At 32.0% G+C, this 22415-nt stretch overlaps 1 protein-coding gene across 1 annotated transcript in view; it reads left to right on the forward strand.

The window, feature by feature from the left end:
• The window catches only part of LOC124532632 (corticotropin-releasing factor-binding protein), a 41260-nt gene that overhangs the window by 11854 nt on the left and 6991 nt on the right, over positions 1 to 22415 (forward strand). Inside the window, exons 2-6 of the mRNA XM_047107655.1 lie at positions 10045 to 10144; positions 10742 to 10902; positions 13452 to 13647; positions 18452 to 18630; positions 22243 to 22351. Of these exons, the coding sequence (XP_046963611.1) occupies positions 10045 to 10144; positions 10742 to 10902; positions 13452 to 13647; positions 18452 to 18630; positions 22243 to 22351 (745 nt within the window). The remainder of the gene's footprint in view (positions 1 to 10044; positions 10145 to 10741; positions 10903 to 13451; positions 13648 to 18451; positions 18631 to 22242; positions 22352 to 22415) is intronic.

The raw sequence follows: 22415 nt of genomic DNA on the forward strand, positions 1-22415 counted from the left end.
TATGATATAAGTTTTTTAAATTAATGACAATTACCCAAATAATATGATAATTAATATACACGTACTGAAGCTTACTTTATAAAAGAATATTATTATCTTTGACGACCTCCGTGGTCGAGTGGCGTGTTCACCGGTTTTCATGGGTACGCTACTACGAGGCCCAGGGTTCGATTCCCGGCTGAGTCAATGTAGATTATCATTCCTTTTCTATGTTGTCTTGGGTCTGGGTGTTTGTGGTACCGTCGTCGTCGTCTGATTTTCCATAACACAAGTGCTTTAGCTACTTACATTATGATCAGAGTAATATATGTGATGTTGTCTCATATTTATTTATTTCATTTATAAAAACAATCTATAGTCTTTAATTCAATTATAATCAAGGTATCGTACATGACACATTTCTGTTTGATAATAAAAGACCTATATTGGCTGACCTGTTAAGTGGGTAGGCGATAACTGATAAAAATGTCATGAAAAGTAAGTGGCTATTGATAATAAGGGTTAAGAGGAAATTGTCACTTATAAGGGAATTAGACGCTTTTTACATAAAAGTAAAAGGTCGGAAGTGATTATGTTCGAATATGAAATAAATAAATGGCAAAGATTTTAAAAATACTTTTTTGTGTTTTATTAGAAATCTATTGAGTTCTTAAATATAAAAAAAATGTATGGCGTATGGTCTTATGTTATAAACGTCAATGTAGTAAAAAATGATACAATAGCGTTTATTTGAGTTAGTATTGTTTATTATTTGATTTATACGCTAAGTCGAAGCTTAAGTTATCACTGAAAGAGATCCGTTTGATCTTTGCTTTATCTTTTTATTAATTTACGTAAGAAAAACTGAGTAATGTTATTTGGTATTATTAATAACTAGCTGAACTTGATTACGATGTGGCTTTACTCAACGAAATTTATGAAACTTTAGCTATGACATACCAATGGTCACCCACAATTTACTCCCTTGAGGAGTGAATTTTAAAAGTAGCCTCTCCTATTCCAGGTCTTAAACATTTCTATATATAAGTGCATCTCAATTAGTTCCATCGAACATAGCTTGAAGTAGTAACAGACAGAGTTACTTTCATATTTATAATATTAGTATACATTCGAACATAAGCATTATCTTCCTTAGAGAAATATTATATACTATCACGGTACAAAAAATATACGTAAGTAATACTAAATAGTATTAGCCTTTGTCCATTCCAGGAAACATTTTTATCATAAGAATGTTTTAAGGGTGTAGATATAATGTGAGCGTTATTCTCAAAGAATACGCTGAATTTAGATAACTTAATCTACATATATCTATTCCATTTAGTACTTGTTGACACGAGTGACATAGCAGCTAATACTATTGACAACGATCTTTTTCAACCGTTAATGTATCTTTGTCAACCGATTAGGTATTGATATTTATATAATAAAGTAAAGTAACAGCCCGTAAATTTCCCACTGCTGGGATAAGGCCTCCTCATCCATTAGGAGAGGGTTTGTAATATATTCCACGACGCTGTTCCTATGCGGGTTGGTGGAATGCCATGTGGTAGAATTTCGATGAAATTAGACACATGCAGGTTTTCGCACGATGTTTACCTTCACCGCCGAGCACGAGGTGAATCATAAATACAAATTAAGTAATAGTGATGCTTGCCTAGGTTTTAAGTCGCTTTACACTTCTCGCGGGCGATCCGCCCTGGGAGCTCCAGGCAGAGGTGCTCGCGGAAGTGTACCGGTTCCGGGTCGAGGTGAGGGACCGCGGCGACCGTCCAGGGTCAACGGAGATCGGGCGGATCAGGACTCTAGCCCAGCAAGCCCTGATCGTCCGATGGCAGGAGGATCTGGGGTCACCCACAGCAGGCCTGGCGACAGTGGAGGCGATCCGTCCCCACTTGAGTCGATGGGTTGAAAGGAAGCACGGCACACTGTCGTACAGAATGACGCAGGTACTTACCGGGCACGGATGCTTCGGTAAGTACCTGCACGCGATAGCGCGGCGGGAGGAAACATCCTCCTGCCACGAGTGTGGTGCGCCAGTGGACACGGCGTACCACACCCTGTACGAGTGTGCTGCGTGGGGACCCCAGAGGCACATCCTTGCGGCGACTATGGGTGGAGACCTCTCGCTACCGAGCGTTATCAACGCCATGCTCAGTAGCGAGATGTGCTGGTCAGAGATGCGCTCCTTCTGCGAAAGTGTCATGTCGCAGAAGGAAGCCGCGGAGCGGGAGCGGGAAAATAATGCCGCCGCCGACTCGCTCCGCAGAAGACGACCGGGGAGGAGGAAAAGGCGCTACGCGCACCTTCTCCCCCCGCCTCAATAGGCGCCGCAGGGACCAGGGGGGGTCCCAGTACCCCGGGAATTCCCCGTAGGAGTTGGAGGCCCGCATAGGCGGGCCGACCGTCAGGGCGTCACGGTAGCATGCGTAAGCGATCCCGTGGCGTCCGCCGAAAGACGGAGAGGGTACCGCTGGTTTTTTAGTGGGTAAACCCGGCGTACTTGGGCGCACGAGGCGTCCAGGGCTCCGGGGAGTCCCACACACCCCCCCACTTTCCATCACGTGGGGGAAGCGCGTAAAGCGTTTTTCCAGCGAGAAAAAAAAAAAAAAAAAAAAAAAAAAAGGTTTTAAGTCGCAATCGTCGGTTAAGATACACGTGTTCTAACCACTGGGCCATCTCAGCTCAATTTTATATAATATTTATATGAAAGTAGCGAAATATTATACTAAAACATCAGAATGTAGTCTACTGAACAAAACAGGCAAGAAAATTAGTAGTTACTCTTTTTTCACCAATTACATTGCATGCATATATAATACAATAAAACGTATTATCCATGTTATCACTCTTAAAATATGTTTGCCCTGTATAATGATTATAAATGTCAACACACTTATGAACGGCAAAATTAACGTGATAATTAGCACTTTGGAATCTCTTCGCTAGCAGTTATTTATTTTCTAACTTTAATTAATGAAAGTTTCTTAATCCCACTTTCATAAATATACAAGTCGAATAACTTAGATTTTCTATCATCAAATAGTTAATACTAATTGTTGCCCGCGGCTTCGCTCGCAATTTAGGGGATTGGCTGTCACGTGTTAGGCAAAAAGTGGAATATATTCTTCTTTAAAATTTGCTTAATTTTAAATTTCATCAAATTCGGTTCATTGGTTTGGTAGTAAAACAGCGAACAGACAGAGTTACTTTCATATTTACAATATTAGTAGATATATACGTAAATAATATCAAATATTTTAAGTATCTTTTCTATTATATAATTTATGACAAAAATAATTGATAAATGGGGAAACGCATTGGTGTACAAGTGGATGTATCTTAATTAACGACAATCTTACTTAGTGTACCTATTGATTTTAAAAAAAGTTGTAATATACATTCTAGATAATAGTTTCTAATTTAATTTATTACTTAACTGTTTTCGTCGTTAAAATGAAATGAAAGGGAATTATTGTCCGAAAAATTGTAGTTTTTAGGCGCCATTTACCTGATCTCTAATATTTAACGTGAGCAGCAAAAATTACTAACCAATTTTATCGGTTGACAAAAAGATAAATATTTAATATAAAAATACCTACTGTGTAAAAATATTACAAATCAAAATTTAAGGGTCAAAATCGTCTCAAAATATCACATTAATTTAAGCAAGCAGCAGTTTGTGACTTACTGGATGTACGGTATCATATTTTACATCACTAATCATGTTGCAAAATTACCTCCCTTGGGTATCTATGACGGTAGTCACTTGTCTAGAGGTTATTAATTAAACACCGAGTGGCTCTGCTGCACCTGTATATACTTTTTTTTATTACGGACGTTTCACTTTGATATATGGAACTGCTTTATTTATGGAGGACTTGAAAACGGGTTGCGCTTTAACTTAATTTTGTCTTTTAATGTTGTTTGAAAATATATTTGTGGAAGTTTTTGGAAAAATTATAAGAGATAATGTATCAGATATCCTATTTTGTATCGCTTGAGTTAAGAGGACTTACTTTCGTATATATTATATTATACAGCATGTTAAGTTCCTTGGAAAAGCAAGGAAGATACGAATCAGTGTTACGATACTAATTAAGTATTGAAAGCGTAGAACTAATAAATGTATTCGATATATCATACCTGATTAATATCTTGAAGTTTACGTTGATTACTTTACAGCTATTATTATTCGCAACAGTATTTATATTTATAAAAGAGGTTTCTTAATTTTATTGCAGTATTATTAAATAGTTGTTTAAGACGAATTCATTTATGTTTCACTGGCCGTAATACACTAATTTAACTAAATATAAATTATAAAAAAAATATGTCATAACCCGACCCGCCTCTTTAATTTTATTCGTAACACGGATGCGTTGACAGGGCACGTTTTATTAAATTTAAATTGTTAACATTTTGATTTTTTCGTTATGTTGCAGTATTATTTTTTGCTTAAATATATTTAAAAATACTAATTAATACTAATACTTAAAGTAAAGTGGAGTGACGAAATGATTTGTTTGAATGCAAATTTATTAATCAAAAAATAAAAAATATTGAAATAAAAAAGCTCGTAAAAACAGGGTATGTTATATAAAGGCAGCTTGTTACAGAATATGTCTATGTAAATAGTTATATATTAATTTATATATACGATCACAGATACAAGTATAATATAAGGTATACGAATTTGATTTCCAAGAAAACAAGTTAATGTTAATTAACCATCGTGTAAGAGAAACTTAGGGAATGTAACAATGAACAAAACCCGAGTTCAACTCAGTGGCTTAACAGATTATTAGCAGTAAAATTCTATTTTAATTAATTTAATTTGAATCAAATCACTGATTGAAAATCTTCACTATATTTAAAAATAGTTTTTATATTAATTCCTTTTTTAAAAAAAGAACGCATTGTATGCAACTAAAAAGATTAAAAAAAATATTTCATCTCTCAATAAATTGTTAAATTAAACACAATTTATATCCAAGAAATACAACGCTCATTTCAATTATCAATTGTTATTACGCTAGGAATACTTGAATGGCGTACATTTTATTGAACAGTATTTCATAGAATTTATATCATAATTTTAAATTGAATATTTGTATCAGGAACTGAATGAATACTATCGATATATATAAAACGATCACATCTCTACTTGCTACAGAAAAAAATAAATATAGAAAATGCAGGCAGAGCTTATAGTAAATATTCACCTGTCATTAAATAATCACCACCGCCCATACTGGCTTTGTAAGAAATATTAACCATTGCTTACACCGCTCATGTGCCAACAACCAAGAGTTCTGTCCTGAGTGTTTTAAGTTACACTGATTTACCTTCCAAATCGGAATATACCAATACAAAGTATTGTTGTTTGTGCTGTTTTTGGTAAACATTCAGAGAGGATGCACAAAGCCATATCGCCAGGTAATTAAATTAAGAATATCAAGGCTCTTAAGCTTAGTATTTTATACATTAAACTTTATCTTATATATACTACCAAGGATTGTGTAAAACCATTAAATAAGCATAAAAATAGATAGACCAATTTTGATCCTTCTGCCCTTATCCCAATTTTATTTGTGGTCAACGCAGCTAGTCTTTTTCTTCCATGCTTCTCTGTCTGACTTCTCACTAGTAAATATTTCCATATCGTCTTGTATAGACCAATCAGTATTAAAAAAAAAAAAAAACAAAGAGTACAGAAATAAATTTCTAAAGTAACAATAAGTACCCAAGTGTATTCCAACGTGTCTGGAAGATTGTATCCCAGGAGGAAATTTACGTATTCCTCTTTAAGTATTACACAGAGTATTTAAACAGGTATTATGTTACCTAACACCTACTTTCTTTGTTAAGTCTTTGTGAATTTTATATGTGACGTGGCATGTTAATTATATACTCGTCCCTTTAATTAATTGCTTTTAACCTCACACCTACACATGGTTATCTGTCGTGCTATTAAATTCGTACATTTCTTTGAAGTATTTTAGTTCTTATTTTTCTTTAATTTCCTATAAGCTAGTCAATAGGATCTCCCAGCGGAAATATATAGTATCCGGTTACTTTAAGTATTTAAGTTATGTTTTTGCATTGCCCAAACTTTACGACACAATATTTATGTAACAATGTTACCAAAATAATGTCTTTAATTAATCAACTATGAGACTTCACTCCATTATAATTAACTCCTTATTTAACTATCTAATGCAATTATTTATTGAAACACTGTCATGTACCACTCATTAACTGTTCTACCGTCAAACAGCAATACTTTGTATTGTTATGTTTTGGTTTGAAAGGTGAGTGACTACAGGCACAAGGAATATAATTGCTTTGTTTCCAAAGCTAGTGGCGCATTGGAGATATATGGACTGAATAAAACAATTTACGATCCCAATATCTATGAGCCTTGGTGACCACTAACCATCGGTTGGGCCGCATTTATAACATCTCATAATATTGCCTGCTGTGGTAAAAGGGGGGCTGGTTCCCTTTTTAGGTTATGCCCGTGATCAGAATTGCGATTCAACGGAAAAAGATGGCTCCTTGCCACCATTCTACGTAGTCAGGTTTTATAAACTATATGTACTTCCTATTTTATATAGTTAAATGAATTAATATTAATAATTCTTATATCAATAAATGTCTGTCAATGTATGCCATAACTTTCTTTTAAATATTTTATAATTAAACAAATATGTGCCGTTACAAAAATAGAAATAAGTAAATTTATATATTGTAACATAAATATTTAATACTTTTTAATATTCAATATTTAATATCAGTCTTTTAAATATTCATCGCTTGCAATGACTGATGTTTTCTCAAAGTATTTTACATACTGTATGTTTGAGTAAAGCCTACGCGATCAAAATGGTACTACGGTAAATAATATATGTGAAATTAGAAATATTTTTAGTAAAAATGTGACTTTAACGATGTTTGATTTAGTTTGAAATACAAATATTATGTTTTTTTAATACGTAAATTAGGTTAAAGTAATAACGGCCAATCTCTTCTCAATTGTCTATTAGACTCTGGTTACATTTAGCTGGTTCTAACTGGTGGTTCATGGGTGTTGTGAGACCCGACTGATTATTGAATGATTATTTAAGCTCATCCATCTAAATTATTTAGTTCATAGGTTCACAGGAATATATAAATGTAAATGATATCATTGGTAATGTTGTGATTACTTTATATACATTGTTTTGGATTGAAAAAGAGTAACTACTGAACTTCTTGCCAGCTCTTGTCATGAAAAAAATAAATAAATACATATCTGTGGCGAATTGAGTAGTAATCCGTGAAACGGTGTCAAATTCATTTCATTTCCAACAGACTAATCGAAGTGTGCAAATTGATATTATATTTTTTTTAATCTCTTTTAATATAAAAAATGCTGTTGTTTGGTAGTTTGTTGTTTTTAGCAGTCCAGTATATTTAGGACTAATTAATGTATTATATAAAAATTAATTACTCATAAATATAAATATGTAATAAAAAAGGCAAACGCAGCTACAAGTGAATTAATATAGAATTGATATTAAACAAGAAATGTTTTTATAAATAATAATATGTGTAAGCTTTCGAAAGGATCCATAAAAGTGGATTTCCTGAATCCTCTTCATATGCCTTTCACGTACAATTATTGTACCCTTACGTTGAAAGTTACTTAGACAGAAACATATTTTGTAGGTTTTCATAAAGAAATCTTGCTTCTGACACAGAATGGCAAGTCTAAAAAATTATATTGATATCAGGTTTTTTGCGTGACTTTGCGACACTGCATTAGCGTGTTTGCATTGTGGTTTAGCGTTGTTTAACTTTATTAACGTATTTGCAAATATAATAAATATGGCGTCCTTATATTATCCTATGTATTAATTCAAAATGTAAGCTCTTTTTGTTTATCCTTTTTCTAATGATTTATTAACAAAAACCCAAACAGTCACATTATAGTAGCAGACTTCAGGGAATTATCGTAAGATTAGTGCGACGCTACTAAGCGAATCAAAGATGGGCGATTATTTTAACTCCTTTCATCTGCAACTAAAAATAAATAAAATAATAGAATTACACGTGTATTATTCGCTTTATTCACGTAGTTTGTTAAAATCATGCAAAATACAATAAACACACTCCCGAAAACTATGAAGTAATAAAATTTTGAGTATCAAGAAATTAATATAACTAAATCCATAGGTCGATAATTGATGACTCGACAGGGTATAGATATCATTTATAATCTCCTAGCGGACGTGTTGAGAGGTATTCGTAGAAGGGCCCTACAAGGGTCCTATTAGACAATGCTCAAAGATAACACAGATAGGATATGACCTTATACACTTAAACGTGCCAAGTATATACATTAAGGAGGCAAGAGAGATCACAAGATACATAGACCCAAATTCATCCAATGGTTGATTATTAATTTAAAATTAGAACGCGTTCGTTATCCAATGGTCCTGTTACACGTAACAATTTAATTCTACCCAACGAGTAAGCTTGTTTTTTTTTAGTGCAGTCCTTTTTATCAAATAGAGAATGTGAAGTCTGAATCACAAAAGCTGTGCAGAAGTAAGAACAAAATTATCGTTGAGCATGTAGCTGAGCTGCATTGCAAAATAAGCATGTAAAATTCTGCATGCTAATATATATGTAATTCTTCATAATAATTACAGGCGACGTTATATTATTTACACTTTTTTGAGCTTAATTACAATTAAGTATCGAGAATTAACTCAATATTCCATTTTCAAATTTGAGATCGAATTAAAAGTAAATGCAATTATAACTGTGGCGGTGCAACGTATATTACGAAAGATAATTCGTTTGAGTTTATTACCTTTTGCATGCGAAAATTATAAAGTCAGATTTTTAAAATATTACTCGACGATAAGTACCAAACGTTGCCGGATTGATTTTGGTATATTGTTCTCTATTGAATGAATGAGTATGAATGATAAATATAAATATATATATGAGACAACATCACATACATTACTCTGATCCCAATGTAAGTAGCTAAAGCACTTGTGTTATGGAAAATCAGAAGTAACGACGGTACCACAAACACCCAGATCCAAGACAACATAGAAAACTAATGATAATCTACATCGACTCAGCCGGGAATCGAACCCAGGACCTCGGAGTGGCGTACCCATGAAAACCGGTGTACACCATTCGACCACGGACGTCGTCAAAATGGAAATGATAAGGAAATACGAAATTTATTATGGCCGTAATATAATTAATACGATAGTATTTATAGCTTAAGTGGATCTATTCCTGTCTTTTATTGCAATTTTATAAACCTAATATTGTTTGGAAGCAGTCTCTGTTAAGCGATATGGTAGCCTTATTATCAAAGTTGTTTATTATCATACTTCTGATTTTCTTATATGTTCAAAAATAGTATAATATATCTATCTATATTTGTTATTAGTAATTTGTACCTTAGTACTACTAATCAATATATCAGGTTAATTTAAAGGTTAGTTAAAGTCAAGTCAAAAATCTTTATTCAAAATAGAATAATAGAAGTGATTACACTTTCTTATTGATAGTCAAAAAATCTACCACCGGTTCGGAACTTAAAACCTCAGACCTGAGCAGAACCGGTGAAAGAAACAGCGGCATCAATTTTTTTTCATCTTTTAACCTGATATATTGTCATTAAATTTGATTTTTATAATCATATGTATAATAATTGTATGTAATGTATAATAATTGATAATCATATGTAAATGTATAATAATTGATATTATCATTAAATTTGATTTTTATAATCAAATTATGTACATTATAATTGCATAATAATTATATTATAACACGTATTTCAAATAACAAGCCAAGGCTATAATAATCTGCATACCCGACGAATGAGAAATTAAAACCTTATTTTTTATTACCATCGTTTAAATATCCGAAGTAATCCTCAAAATGTTTCTTATATTCGTATTTAAACAATGACGTAAATGTGAATATTCATATTAATAGTTTTTAATGCAACCTAACTTTTTAAAGACATGGAGAGGACTACGGAGTCCAGGACACGCGCCATCTTGGTTTTCCAGGGTGCGACGTTATCCGATTCCTACACATCGCATCATTGATCCCACTGAAGGTATGTATTAATTTATTAAGTATGTATTTATAAAATTTCAATATTATTTATGAATAATAGCTTATGAATGATTATAACACATTAAAAAAACCCGATTCGAGATTCTCTATTTAAAATAATTTCAGGAAATAAATTAAAATCTAAAAAAAAAATGCTAGAATTTAATATGGGTTACGTGTAATTTTAAACATTCTGTTTCAAAGCCACAATGGAACATATTTTTTACAAGGTTATGTAACGAAGTACAACATACATTGAAGTTTAAATGTTTCTTAATAAAGTTTCTGTGATAGCTTGTAATATATCAAAAAGTTACTTTTGCACATGCAGTCACAGCTTAAAAAAACGCCACAATGTTACAGCTCACCTGTCTCTCTGTGTCTTTTAAATTTTAAAATCAAGAAACTCACTGTAAGGCCCTTATCACATTTTCAATTACATTAACTATAATTCTTTATATAACCAACTTTTTTATGTACAAGCTTAGTTTGGCATGTAAAGATATATGTATACTTTATTTAAAAAAATAATATTAACTATATCGTCCTATTTACAATATGCATCAACTTATTATTAAAAATATTTATTATTATATAGACTGTTTCCTGGTAACGTCCGAAGAAGGGGAGCTATTCTTTAAGTCGCCCTCCGACGAGCCGACAGTATGTGGTATCTACATGATAGCGGAGCCAGATAAGCGGATCCAGGTCATATTCAACTATCTAGATGTACCATGCGACAATGGCGGCTTAGTCGCGGTAAGTTGCAAATTATACAACTAATTTTTATTTGCAAACACTATATAAATTCTTCCGCCAACCTGCATTGGAACAGCGTTGTGGAATATGTTCCAACCCTTCTCCTTAATGGGAGAGAAGGCCTTAGCACAGCATTGGGAAACCTGCAGGCTGTTACTGTAATGAACTGTAGCTAAATTGTTTAATAATAATGTATAAATAATAATAAAATAGCATTATGTGTGTACATGTTATGTTACAATATTATATTCTGTTGTACATGTTAATATATTAGGAGTACACATGATTATTTTCGAATATTAAGTTAAGGGTAAGTTATTCGTAAATTTATTTCGTATTCATTCTTATTTTTTCAGCGGCATTTTAGAGCTCATTTTCTCCACAAAAAAAACTCTAATAAGTATTACGCTTCAATGAATGTTCGCAATAAAGTCGCTTTCAAACAACTTTTCTTTTAATTGGAAAGCTGGCGTAACTCCGCAGCATGCATTGGCTGACAAAAAATTTAAATGCAAGCCATGTGTTGCAACTTTGTTTGAAAAATTTTTCATCTCACCCTGTGTAACAGTTCGATGAGGAGTGTTTTACACGCGACCTATAATCCAAGTCACATACTCGGAAGTTTTAGTAAAATAAAAGTTAATATCACGTATAGTACGACACAAATTAGATGTAGCATCGGAAAATGCAAAATAAAACTGATTACTGCCGATTTACACGACCAATAGAAATAGCTATCAATCGCGTCAGTCGACGCTATTCGTCGCTATAGATTCTCACGTCAGTTCAACCCAAAAATTCGACGTCTCAAATTGACGAATATATTAGGTCATATGATGTTACACGTTGTTACGTTTGTGTAAAGATCATATTCGCATAAAAAATAAATATTGATAATTTGGGATGGCGTACTCAATTCGAATGTTATCTATCGGTTTTACGAATTTTGCCGATGCGACATCTAAGTTGTGTCGTACTATATATAGGAATCGTAATATACTCATAAAACAAATAGTAAAGGTTTGCTTGTTGAAGTGATAGACCTCTCATTTAAGACGAATGCACACCATAGGATCGATTGAATCAAAACCAGCCTTTTTAAAAAAACGTTACTTTTTAAGATGCGCTATGTATAACTTCTTATTTATCAAAATAAGGTAAATAATAGATAGATTTCTTTTCTTTCTGTGATAATAATAACTTCCTAAACGTTACGGCGTCAATTCTCAACTAAGACTCACCATCAGTTTTCATATTATACTCATAAAGTAAATAGTAATTTACTTGATTTACTTGTTTACGTAACTAACTTCTTATTGGACACAATAGGAATGATTGAATAAAAACCAGACTATTAAAAAAAATTAAGTTTCTTATTTATCAAAATACAATAAGGAATACTGTAAGCATATATTTCGTTTTTTCTGAGATAATATTTCTCTAAAACAATTTACGGTGTCCATTCTCAACTAAGAGTCGCCAGTACTTCAAAATATATTAAATATATTACGTAAGTGTATGCATATAAGAGCACTCTCAATTCATGTACTCTCATTTTCCTCCCTGAGTTCAATCGCAGAAATAACAGCATTGCATATATTCCGAATTACAATAATTTAAAAACTGGCAAGGACCATGATTTGAACCCACTATCCTAAATCAGTAGCCCTTTTAAAAACCACAATACTAATAAGGCAGTGAGTTAAATTATCATGGTTATAAATCATAATCCATAATCTTAATGCAAATATAATAAGCAAAGTGTTAAAGTTATACTTCAAGAAAATAGTCAATTTTCTGTTGCGCGGGTAGAAAATGGGATTGTTACTTAAAATAACAAGATTGCAGTTTACAAATTGATTACGTGATGTTATAAAACTTTTTAATTGTATTCTAAGAAGTTAGTACTTCATGAATTAAGGACAAAATAAAAATGTGTTAACAATTTAATTATAAAATGAATTCGGGATGACCATACTGCAGCTTCTAGCTCGTTTCATGTTAACAAGAATTTACAAATCAAAAGTTTACTTCACTATAATTTGTATATGTTTTTCTTGTGATAAAGTGAGTCAAGTTGATTAGTTTATATCTGCGTTCTGCGTTTGATTCTTAGGTTCAGCCATATACACTTTTCGGGCTACCTAATCAAGAAAGTCCAAGTAGAAATCTGAAATTTAGCAGATGGTTACACTCCTATACAACTCTGTCCGATCATGATCATGTCAGATTAACGTAATATTGGAGTATGAGATTGAGATAGACACCTCATCTATGTCATATTTATATTATAGATTATTTATTGTAGATTATGTATATATTCTTTTTAAATATTAAAAAAAAATCAGTGTGGGCCACGTCCAAGAAGACGACAATAATGAAATCCAGCGAAGATCTGCTGATGTTTAGTAAAAAATATAAAATATAAAACGCCAAAATGTTTTTATATAAAATGTAAAAAAAGGCACGGGTATCTGCGAGCCTGTGGATGTAAATTAAATGATAAAAAAAAATTATCATATGTTTTATTTAATTACTTGTATTTGTAGTGGATCGATGGCTGGGAGTTGAACGGGCAGGTCTGGCCAGCGGATTCCTGGGACGACGACAGGGTTGTGGAGTCGTGCGACAGTCGACCACAACGCAAGCTAGTATCACGACAGAACGCCGCCTTAGTTCAGTACAGAGTACCGGCTCGTGGAAAGGGATTTGCGATAACGATACGACATTTGAGAAATGCAAGACGTAAGTGTGAATACGTTTTAATTGTTTCATAGAATTAGATAGAACTCTTCATTACTTATTGAAAATGATTGTGATCAAGCTGACTACTTCTTGTAAGTTATGTCTCAGAATTTCCTATACTAAACGTAACTGCTTAATATAGGAAATAGGAAATTAATTCTAAAATTTTCTTTAAATTACATAAACGGCGAATATGTACTTAAGTTGCACTACAAAGCTAATCTAAACTTTATTCTCGCATTTTTTAATTAAATAATTTTCATTATTTAATAATAATAATCTAGGAATATTTCAGTAGGATAAATAAAATCTAAATACTCTTTACTCGACTTCGATCTTATAGGGACTTCTTATAGTCAAGTCACCGGATTAATATACATACGTCTGACACCGGTTTGAAATAATGATTATTTAATTTTTATTAAATCCTGTATGTATTTATGTTGTGTAATGAGCATTATTCACTATATTTACATAATGAGTTAAAATATAATACGTCTACGGAAAAAGTTGCGATCTCTTCTATCACTTCGTTTCCGAAACACTACTTTTCAATTTGGACTCATAATTGTATTCAATTGGATTGGTTATTTTAAGAGTGTGTTTCAGCTTTGTATCGAGTTTTTATCCCATCACATATTACTGTTTACCTGTTGTATAATCCAGCCCAGGCACAAAGGTCGCTGGAAGTATGCATTATGCAGGCTTTTCGACGCCCGCTTGCTTTTATATTCTTTACATTGTGTCACAAGTCATTACCAGCGTTTTTTTATTAGTATCCTTTAACTATACAGTCTGCACTTGAATATTTAAGCTTATATGACATGCAAATATAGTTAACTAGCTACCCGTCTAGAAACGTTGTACGTAGTATAATAAGGGTTTATATGAAAATATTCTGTCGTAATCTATACGTATAGCAGTTGAAGTGTCTGTTTGTGATATTAAAATAGCCCTTTTTTACTCAATGCGTATGTATGTGTACACTGTAGAATTTTTGTCTGTCTGTTTGTCTGTTTGTTACGGCTAACCTCTGGAAAGGCTGGACCGATTTTGACGGGACTTTCACTGGCAGATAACTGATATAATAAGGAGTAACTTAGGCTAAAATAATATTTTTTTTTGTTAAATGCAAACGCATACAATGTGGCGGGCACAGCTAGTACATAATATTATAACTGTTTTACGGGGCGCTATTTAAACTAAAAGTTAACATAGATTTTCCAATTTCTCATCAAAATCTTATTAATTGGACACTTAAACCTTCCTCATGAATTATTTCGTTCAATGCTGATTAATGTAAAGAAATCGTTCTGTAGTTTTTTTTTATTTTATCGCCTTTATAAACAAACAAACAGATCTAGCGGAGAGACATTATATCAATTAATATAGTGATATATTATACTTTTAAACAAGGAGTTGGTTTAAAACTTCGTTCAGTTGAAATTGGAATTTTATTTATAAAATAATTATATAAAAACTATAACTAGGAATAGGGACCCATTCCAACTCACACAATAAATCTTCTTCACATTAAATTACTCCAGCTGTTTAAGAAGTTCAGTGACACTGAGAGAGAGTTCTATGAAGAAGAATTATTTATACAGAGATTTTATTGTACGTTTAAATCAACGTGAATACAATCAAACAAAAATTCGTACAAACGTCTTATCGCTGGTAAACGATCTCTTTTAGGCAACAGTTATCATTTAGCACACTAGATTAACTTTTATTATATAAATATTAGAAAACTAATTTTATCACACTAGAATAAGCGCGAGCTATTTTTTAGGATTATTTTTTCCCACTTATCTAAGTAGATTGAAAAATAAAATAAAAATAACATCACAGTTTCAGTGTCATGTAATACTTTCATGCGTGTGTATATTAGATGATTATTATACGTATTTAAAATATTATCTCTTTTATAGTAATCGTCACTCGTATTTACAAGATGTATTATAGCACGTGCTATAAGACATCTTATAAATGCGAGTGTCACTCATAATAAAGCAAAGAGACAATTTAACTTGGAGGAGTGCGCCTTTGCTAGATAAAGAAGCCTTACAATTTATATTCCATGCACTCTCAGGCTAGTCATGTTATCATGACAACATTTTGATTGGATTTTATTTCACGCATACAAAAATAATTGTTATATTTTTTTGTTAACATAATGTAACTTAAGCATATTGCACCTCTCGCATAACAAAAAAATAATATCAGTATCCGATCGGAAATACAATTGTAATCTATTAATAAATAAGAGATTAAACAAAGTCGATAAAACATCGATAAAATTAAAGCAAATAAATTAAAACAATTGTCAATACTACTAAAATGTATTTAACTTAAGTCAAATCGAGTTCGCAATAGTTTTTATTTTATCAAGTGAAACATTCAATAAACCGAGCAAATTTCACTCTAAATTCTACCACGAATTTATTTTAACGTTTTGTAGCTCAATGCACAAATAGAATTGGAAGCAATGGAAACGGAAAATGTATACTCGAATTTAAAGCGGATTTATTTATATAGATCTACTAGTTATCAAGCAAAGCAAGTAAGCGATTGCGTTTCCATTTTAGGGTTTCGTCGTCAAGACAGACATATAGACAGCGTTACTTTTATATTTATTATTTTTATAGGTTAATAAAGATGACATTGATAATATTGAAGAACAATCGCATTTAAAAGTAATATATAGTAAGAGAAATCCTTCATCAGTTATCAAATTCATTCCTTTATCAATTCCTTAACTTTTAGTACCTTTTGAATTTAAACATCAAATCATTGCGACGCAATATGTCATTCTCAATAGGTAAAGCAGAATATTACTCATACTGAGCACACGAAAATAGATCTTAAGGTGACGAATCTGTTCTTACCCCGACTGTACATTCAATACGAAAATTAAGGGAACAAACCATTCAACTCAATTTTGCTTCCAAAAGTGTTTTTTCATAACGTTTTCATAATAAATAACAGATGACTGTATTAAAATTAATGGCGGTGTTACGATTTCAATAAAGATAATCTGGTTATTTTATTATATTAATTCTTCAAACATAAATGAAATAAATCATAATCCATAAACAGTTTTTTATGCGAATCTTTTCAATAGGCTATTTGACTGATTTTTAAAATCCTTTTTATTATTTAGAAGAAGTTAAGGAATCCAGTAAGAGTTGATTTTTTATTTCTAGTAGATATTTGCCGAAAAATATCATATTAAAACTCCATATTTAAATAGCGCGCAAAAACGCTACTTGGACAATATGGCGCTGCAATGGGGTCGGTGACGTTACTTTCCTGTATTTTAATCTGTGGTACATATAGTAGAAAAGCAAGGTTAACAAGAAAGTGACTCCATCATAAACCAGGCCAACCAGGAGCGTTTTGTGTCACGTGACAAACGTTTGAAAAAACGCATTTTTATTAATGGATTTTTCAATAAATTAAGAATTATTTTCAACTTTCTTTAGTAAATAACCATTTTTAAACTCAAAATATACACTGATTACAATAATTCATAATTTATTTTTCGCATTGTGAAATAGCCTATTGTCGGTAGAATATTTCACTAGTGTGTAATACTCCGAGCTTTACCACAACTGGACCACAACAGGGGAAGGATGTGTTACATTGGAATAATCTTATAGCCTTTCCGAACCGTACTGAAGACGGCCATTAAAGAGCTTTAAGTGGTTATGAATCCCACATAATCCGAATCCCTCCGAAAAGGACTCAGATCTTTCTAAAGAAAACTATTGTATAATACTAATATTTATGACGTGACTTTCCAAGAAATAATTTACGGTGCACGAATTAAATTGATTTATTTCAAGAGTGTACGTAAGTCTTTATTATAGGAAATAATAGAAAATACGACCATTTTATTCTTAGTTCGATAGAAGCTTCATGCAAACAAACTTTACAAGTATGCCTCAATTGCTTGAACAAGTCGTGACTAGTATTATTGTCCACAGTGACTTCTTTTTAAATTAAAAAAAGTTAAGTAAGATGCACGCGTTCAAACCACTTTTAAATTACAGATCTTTAATAATGCTAAGTGATATCTGTTATAAATTTCATAAAAATAAATCTTTCTTTCTTTCTTTCCTCTTTTTGCAATAATGACACAGGATAAGATTTTGTAAATGATATAAAAAGTGTGGATTAATTTACAGTTGATTTCTATGCAGGATATATATAAATGTAATTATTTCATTGGCGTACTCTGTAATAAAAATTATGGACAAGAGTAACCAGTGGCGATTCTTCTCGCTATAATGTATTTTCCGAACCGGTGTTACATATTTATTTCAATACTGTAACGTACCATTCAATAGTGCTTTTATGACCCTAATTTAATGAGAAATATTTTGATTTTTAACAAATGTTAGGTCTATAAATAAAAATTTTAACAAAAAGAAAAACCGAGTTCATACAAAACACTATTTTAAAACAAATGAATATGCACTATCAATATCAGAGTCCTCCTAAGTAAAATTAAATGAATAATTTTAGACTACTTAAAAGTCGATTTACGATTATATAATGTAGTTATAATTATTGCTATATATTAAAACGTCGTTATAAACGATCAGGATAAATTATTTAAATTATTTCTTTAATTATTAACAGTTGATTAATCTGTATACGAAAGCAGTCGGTGATTTTCCACTAGATTTTCTTCGGAAAATACATTCGAAGCCGGACATATTTTTTTTAAATTATGCGTTTAGTGAGTGTTTGTACGAGCTTGTACGATGGTTTTCTAAAGTTTATCGTATTCTTTTAGCTTGCAATCAGATGCTGTTCGGGACAGAAGGAGTGTACACGTTGCGTAATCATGGAGAAACTGGGAACTGCTCAATGATCGCCGTATCTCCAGCCAGCGTCCGTGTTCTGGACCTCAACGTAGGACAGTCTATTAAAAGGGGAACTCTACTGGATGTTGAAACGGGGACGATTTCTCATGTAAGTATTCTTAAAGAATTACATAAATAAGATAAAATATTTTAAAGCTTATATTATAGTTTATATTTCCTTTTATTTGTTGATTTTGAATTTAGAATAAAAATATCCGAATCACTTATGTGTATTTGTCTTGGCTTGAGACAATATATTATGATCATAATTTACTGAAAATCGACAAACTAATAAATCAGTATTATTCAATCACAATAAATACAGTTTTATGTATTGTGTGTAACTGTTAACTAATCGTAAAAAATCTAAACGATCTTTTTTTTTTTTTAAATCGAATGTCAATGACAAATGCCTGTCATACTGTTTTTCGTTTTCTGCAATAAATAAGAACAAAACAAGGAATATAATGTCACGTACATATTAAAATAGATATTAGAATTAACTATGATATATGTATACCGTTTAGTCGACGACGACCTGACGTCTGTGTCGTCTTTATGTCAAACACTCCTCCAACACATATTACACATAAATAGTCGTATCTATAAAATATTTAATTACTTAAATTCCTGAGGCAGCCACAGTAAAAAGCTTTTGAATTTTTAAAGTACGGGATAAATTCCATTACCGAATAACTTTATGCCCGTGGGTACGTATTTTATGAAGCGACATAAAATAATATTAAATTTCATGGACATATACAACCTCTTTAAATTTTTATTTTATAAAATACGTCAACGCACGCGCTAATGGGCCTTCTGACGATAAGTGGCTTCCACTGCCTATGGACATTTAAGCTTTAAGAAAAGTTAACCACTCCTTATATCGCCGATGCTACCTTGGGAACTAGTTATGTATAATCAAAGTAAAAAAACCTTCGTCAGTTTTCAAATTCATTTCTTTATCAAGTTTTAAACTCTTAGTACCTTTTGAATGTGAACAACGAATCATTGCGACGCATTATGCTATTATCATTCGGTAAAGCTGATTATCGCTCATATTGAGCAGAAAATTAAATAATTTCAATATTTAATACGACAGGAAATTGAGTTTTGTTATGGTATAGTTTAGCGGACGAGCATATGGGCCACCTGATGGTAAGTGGTCACCATCACCCATAGACAATGACGCTGTCAGAAATATTAACTATTCTTTACATCGTCAATGTGCCACCAACCTTGGGAACTAAGATGTTATGTCTCTTGTGCCTGTAGTTATACTGGCTCACTCACCCTACAAACCGGAACACAATAATACTGAGTACTGTTATTTACCTACCCAGACGGGCTTGCACAAAGCCCTACCACCGAGTTTAATAATATTTCAAAATATTTTTCGATTCCTTATATCACTGTCAAATAATAATTACGTATTAATAAAATAAAAATTACCTCTAACTCTGCGCTGAAGAAGCACCTCTATCTAAACATTGACTTAGAAAATTTCATGCATATTAATCAAAATTTCAGTATAATAAGCAGTTCAAAGAAATTTGATTACGAAAACGTGAAATTCGCTTCAGAGTCCCGAAAACCATCATAATATTTAATATAATTACTTAACTTTATTAAGTAACATAATACAGTACTGTATTTGACGTATGATATTTACTTATATTTTGTTTTATTTTCTATTTTTGGTTCATGATTCGATATCTGCTCATGACAAATATTAGTATGGTTTACATAGCGCGTCAAGTGTAAGTTGGCGTATAGCAAAAACATGTACTAATTTTTTTTGTTCATTTATATCTTATTTGTTTTATTTACCCTTATTAAGAAAATTTACCCAAAATCTATTAAAAATGATACGTAGAGAATTATTTTCTAGGGAGATATTGGTATAATAAACAAAAAAGTGGCAAGAAAAAGGGTGCAGGTGCTGCCTCAGGAACGCCAACTTATACTTGACCCTCTGTAAGAATATTTGACGTTTGCGTGTTTTTCGAACACTTCTTGTAACACGGTTTCCTAGCAACAATCGATAAATGTGGAATGTTTATCACTACATATTATGAAACAAAAGTCTTCTGGCCGCCTCTGTCTGTAAGTTCGTGATAAACTCCAAAAGTATTGAACGAATTTTTATGCGATTTTCAATAATAGACAGGGATTCATGAGAAAGGTTTAAGTATATAATTTATGAAGTCATTTTTTATAAATGAGTTGAAATAGAACGAAAATTGTTAAACGAGTCGGAAAAAAGTAACAAAAAATTCATAAATGAAAGGTAAAAAGCTGGAAACGGCCGCTGGTTTATTATATGATCATGTTAAATGATTATGTAATTTATTGCAATACAAAACCGTCGCAGCAATAAATAGCTTATTAACGTTGTAATAAAAATAATGTAAGGGATTTTTTCCGTAATACGCTTGAACGGATTTAGAACCTTATTTATAATCCTCCATTCATTACAAAACAGCTTAGCAGCTCGCCTTAATATAAAAATATTGTGTGCAGTTTATTATCTATCTACTTTGTGTTTATAATCTATCTCGTGCTGGGCGGTGAAAGACATCGTGAGGAAAACTGCATGTGTTAAATTAGTTTCATAAAAATTCTTCCACGTGTGTATTCCACCAACTCGCATTCGAACAGTGTGGTGGAATATGTTCCGAACCTTCTCCTCAAAACAGAGAGAGGAAAGCCCAGCAGTGGGAAATTTACAGGCTGCTGTTGTTGTTGTGTTGTTGTGTGTACTTTATTTAAAATAATTTTATAACATAAAATGTTAAGTTGTTCAGAAAAGAAAATGAAATCATGAGATCGGTAACGATTAAATCGAACTTTTAGAATATTTTCATAAAATAATTAATTGATTGAACACAACTCTTGATTGGCTAAAAGTGTATTTTAAATAATTTTATAAAAGCAGTGTCTAACGTTTCCATTCTAATTACTTGAGTTGAATATCGATTTTATCTTCGCTATCGATATCGATAAACGACAACGTAGCACTCAGCGTCTTGTGTCACTTAATCATTCCTTCAGGCATTCACGACGATACGTGAAATCGTAATAAACAAACACATTAACAAACTCAATTCGCATTTATTATATTAATTAGTATAATCTGTCTAACGTGTAAATATCTAGAAAGTAGACAGACAATAAATATGAACGTCTAAGAACATTTGACGTGCTCTACTAAAACGTAAAGAACCTGGTTTCTACCTACACGTGTTCTAACCACTGGGATATACGGTATTATAAAATAACAATTTTAGAGTAGAATAACCCTATGTTTTTAAATAACAATGTAATTATACGGCCTGGTGCTAAAAGGGCCAATATCAATAACCTTTACGTTCGGTATTCAGATTAGAAACATTGAACAGATGTTGCTTGTTGTATATAACATATGCCCTTTTGCATATTATTGGTATCAGTAATATTATCTGAGCACGAATATTTTAATTCCATTTTTAAATAATTTGGTTCAGAAGCAAAATGTGGTTAAAATATTATAGAAATTTGTACTTGTACTCTTTTAGAATTAGGCCACATTTTTATACAAGTGTGTGTAAACACAGATATAATTAGATGATCACGATGTTTTATTAAAATATCCTTCACGAATGCTATTGACGCCGTTAAACGTTGACATCCATCCAAGCTTGAATTCATTAACCCGTGTTTACATTGTCCGTTTGTCCAGTGCACAAAGCGTGGCCTCGTGGACTACGCGGATATTGGGGGAGCCAGCGGCCTCGACCACACCAAAATGGAGATCTACGACAGTATATGCGGTCTCGACTCGAATGAAGGTAACTGAATAATTACGATTACCTTGCTAGCTGCTATTCATTCGTAAATATATCATTTCAATTA

This window comes from Vanessa cardui, chromosome 9, assembly GCF_905220365.1.
Source record: "Vanessa cardui chromosome 9, ilVanCard2.1, whole genome shotgun sequence".
NCBI classification, from domain to species: domain Eukaryota; kingdom Metazoa; phylum Arthropoda; class Insecta; order Lepidoptera; family Nymphalidae; genus Vanessa; species Vanessa cardui.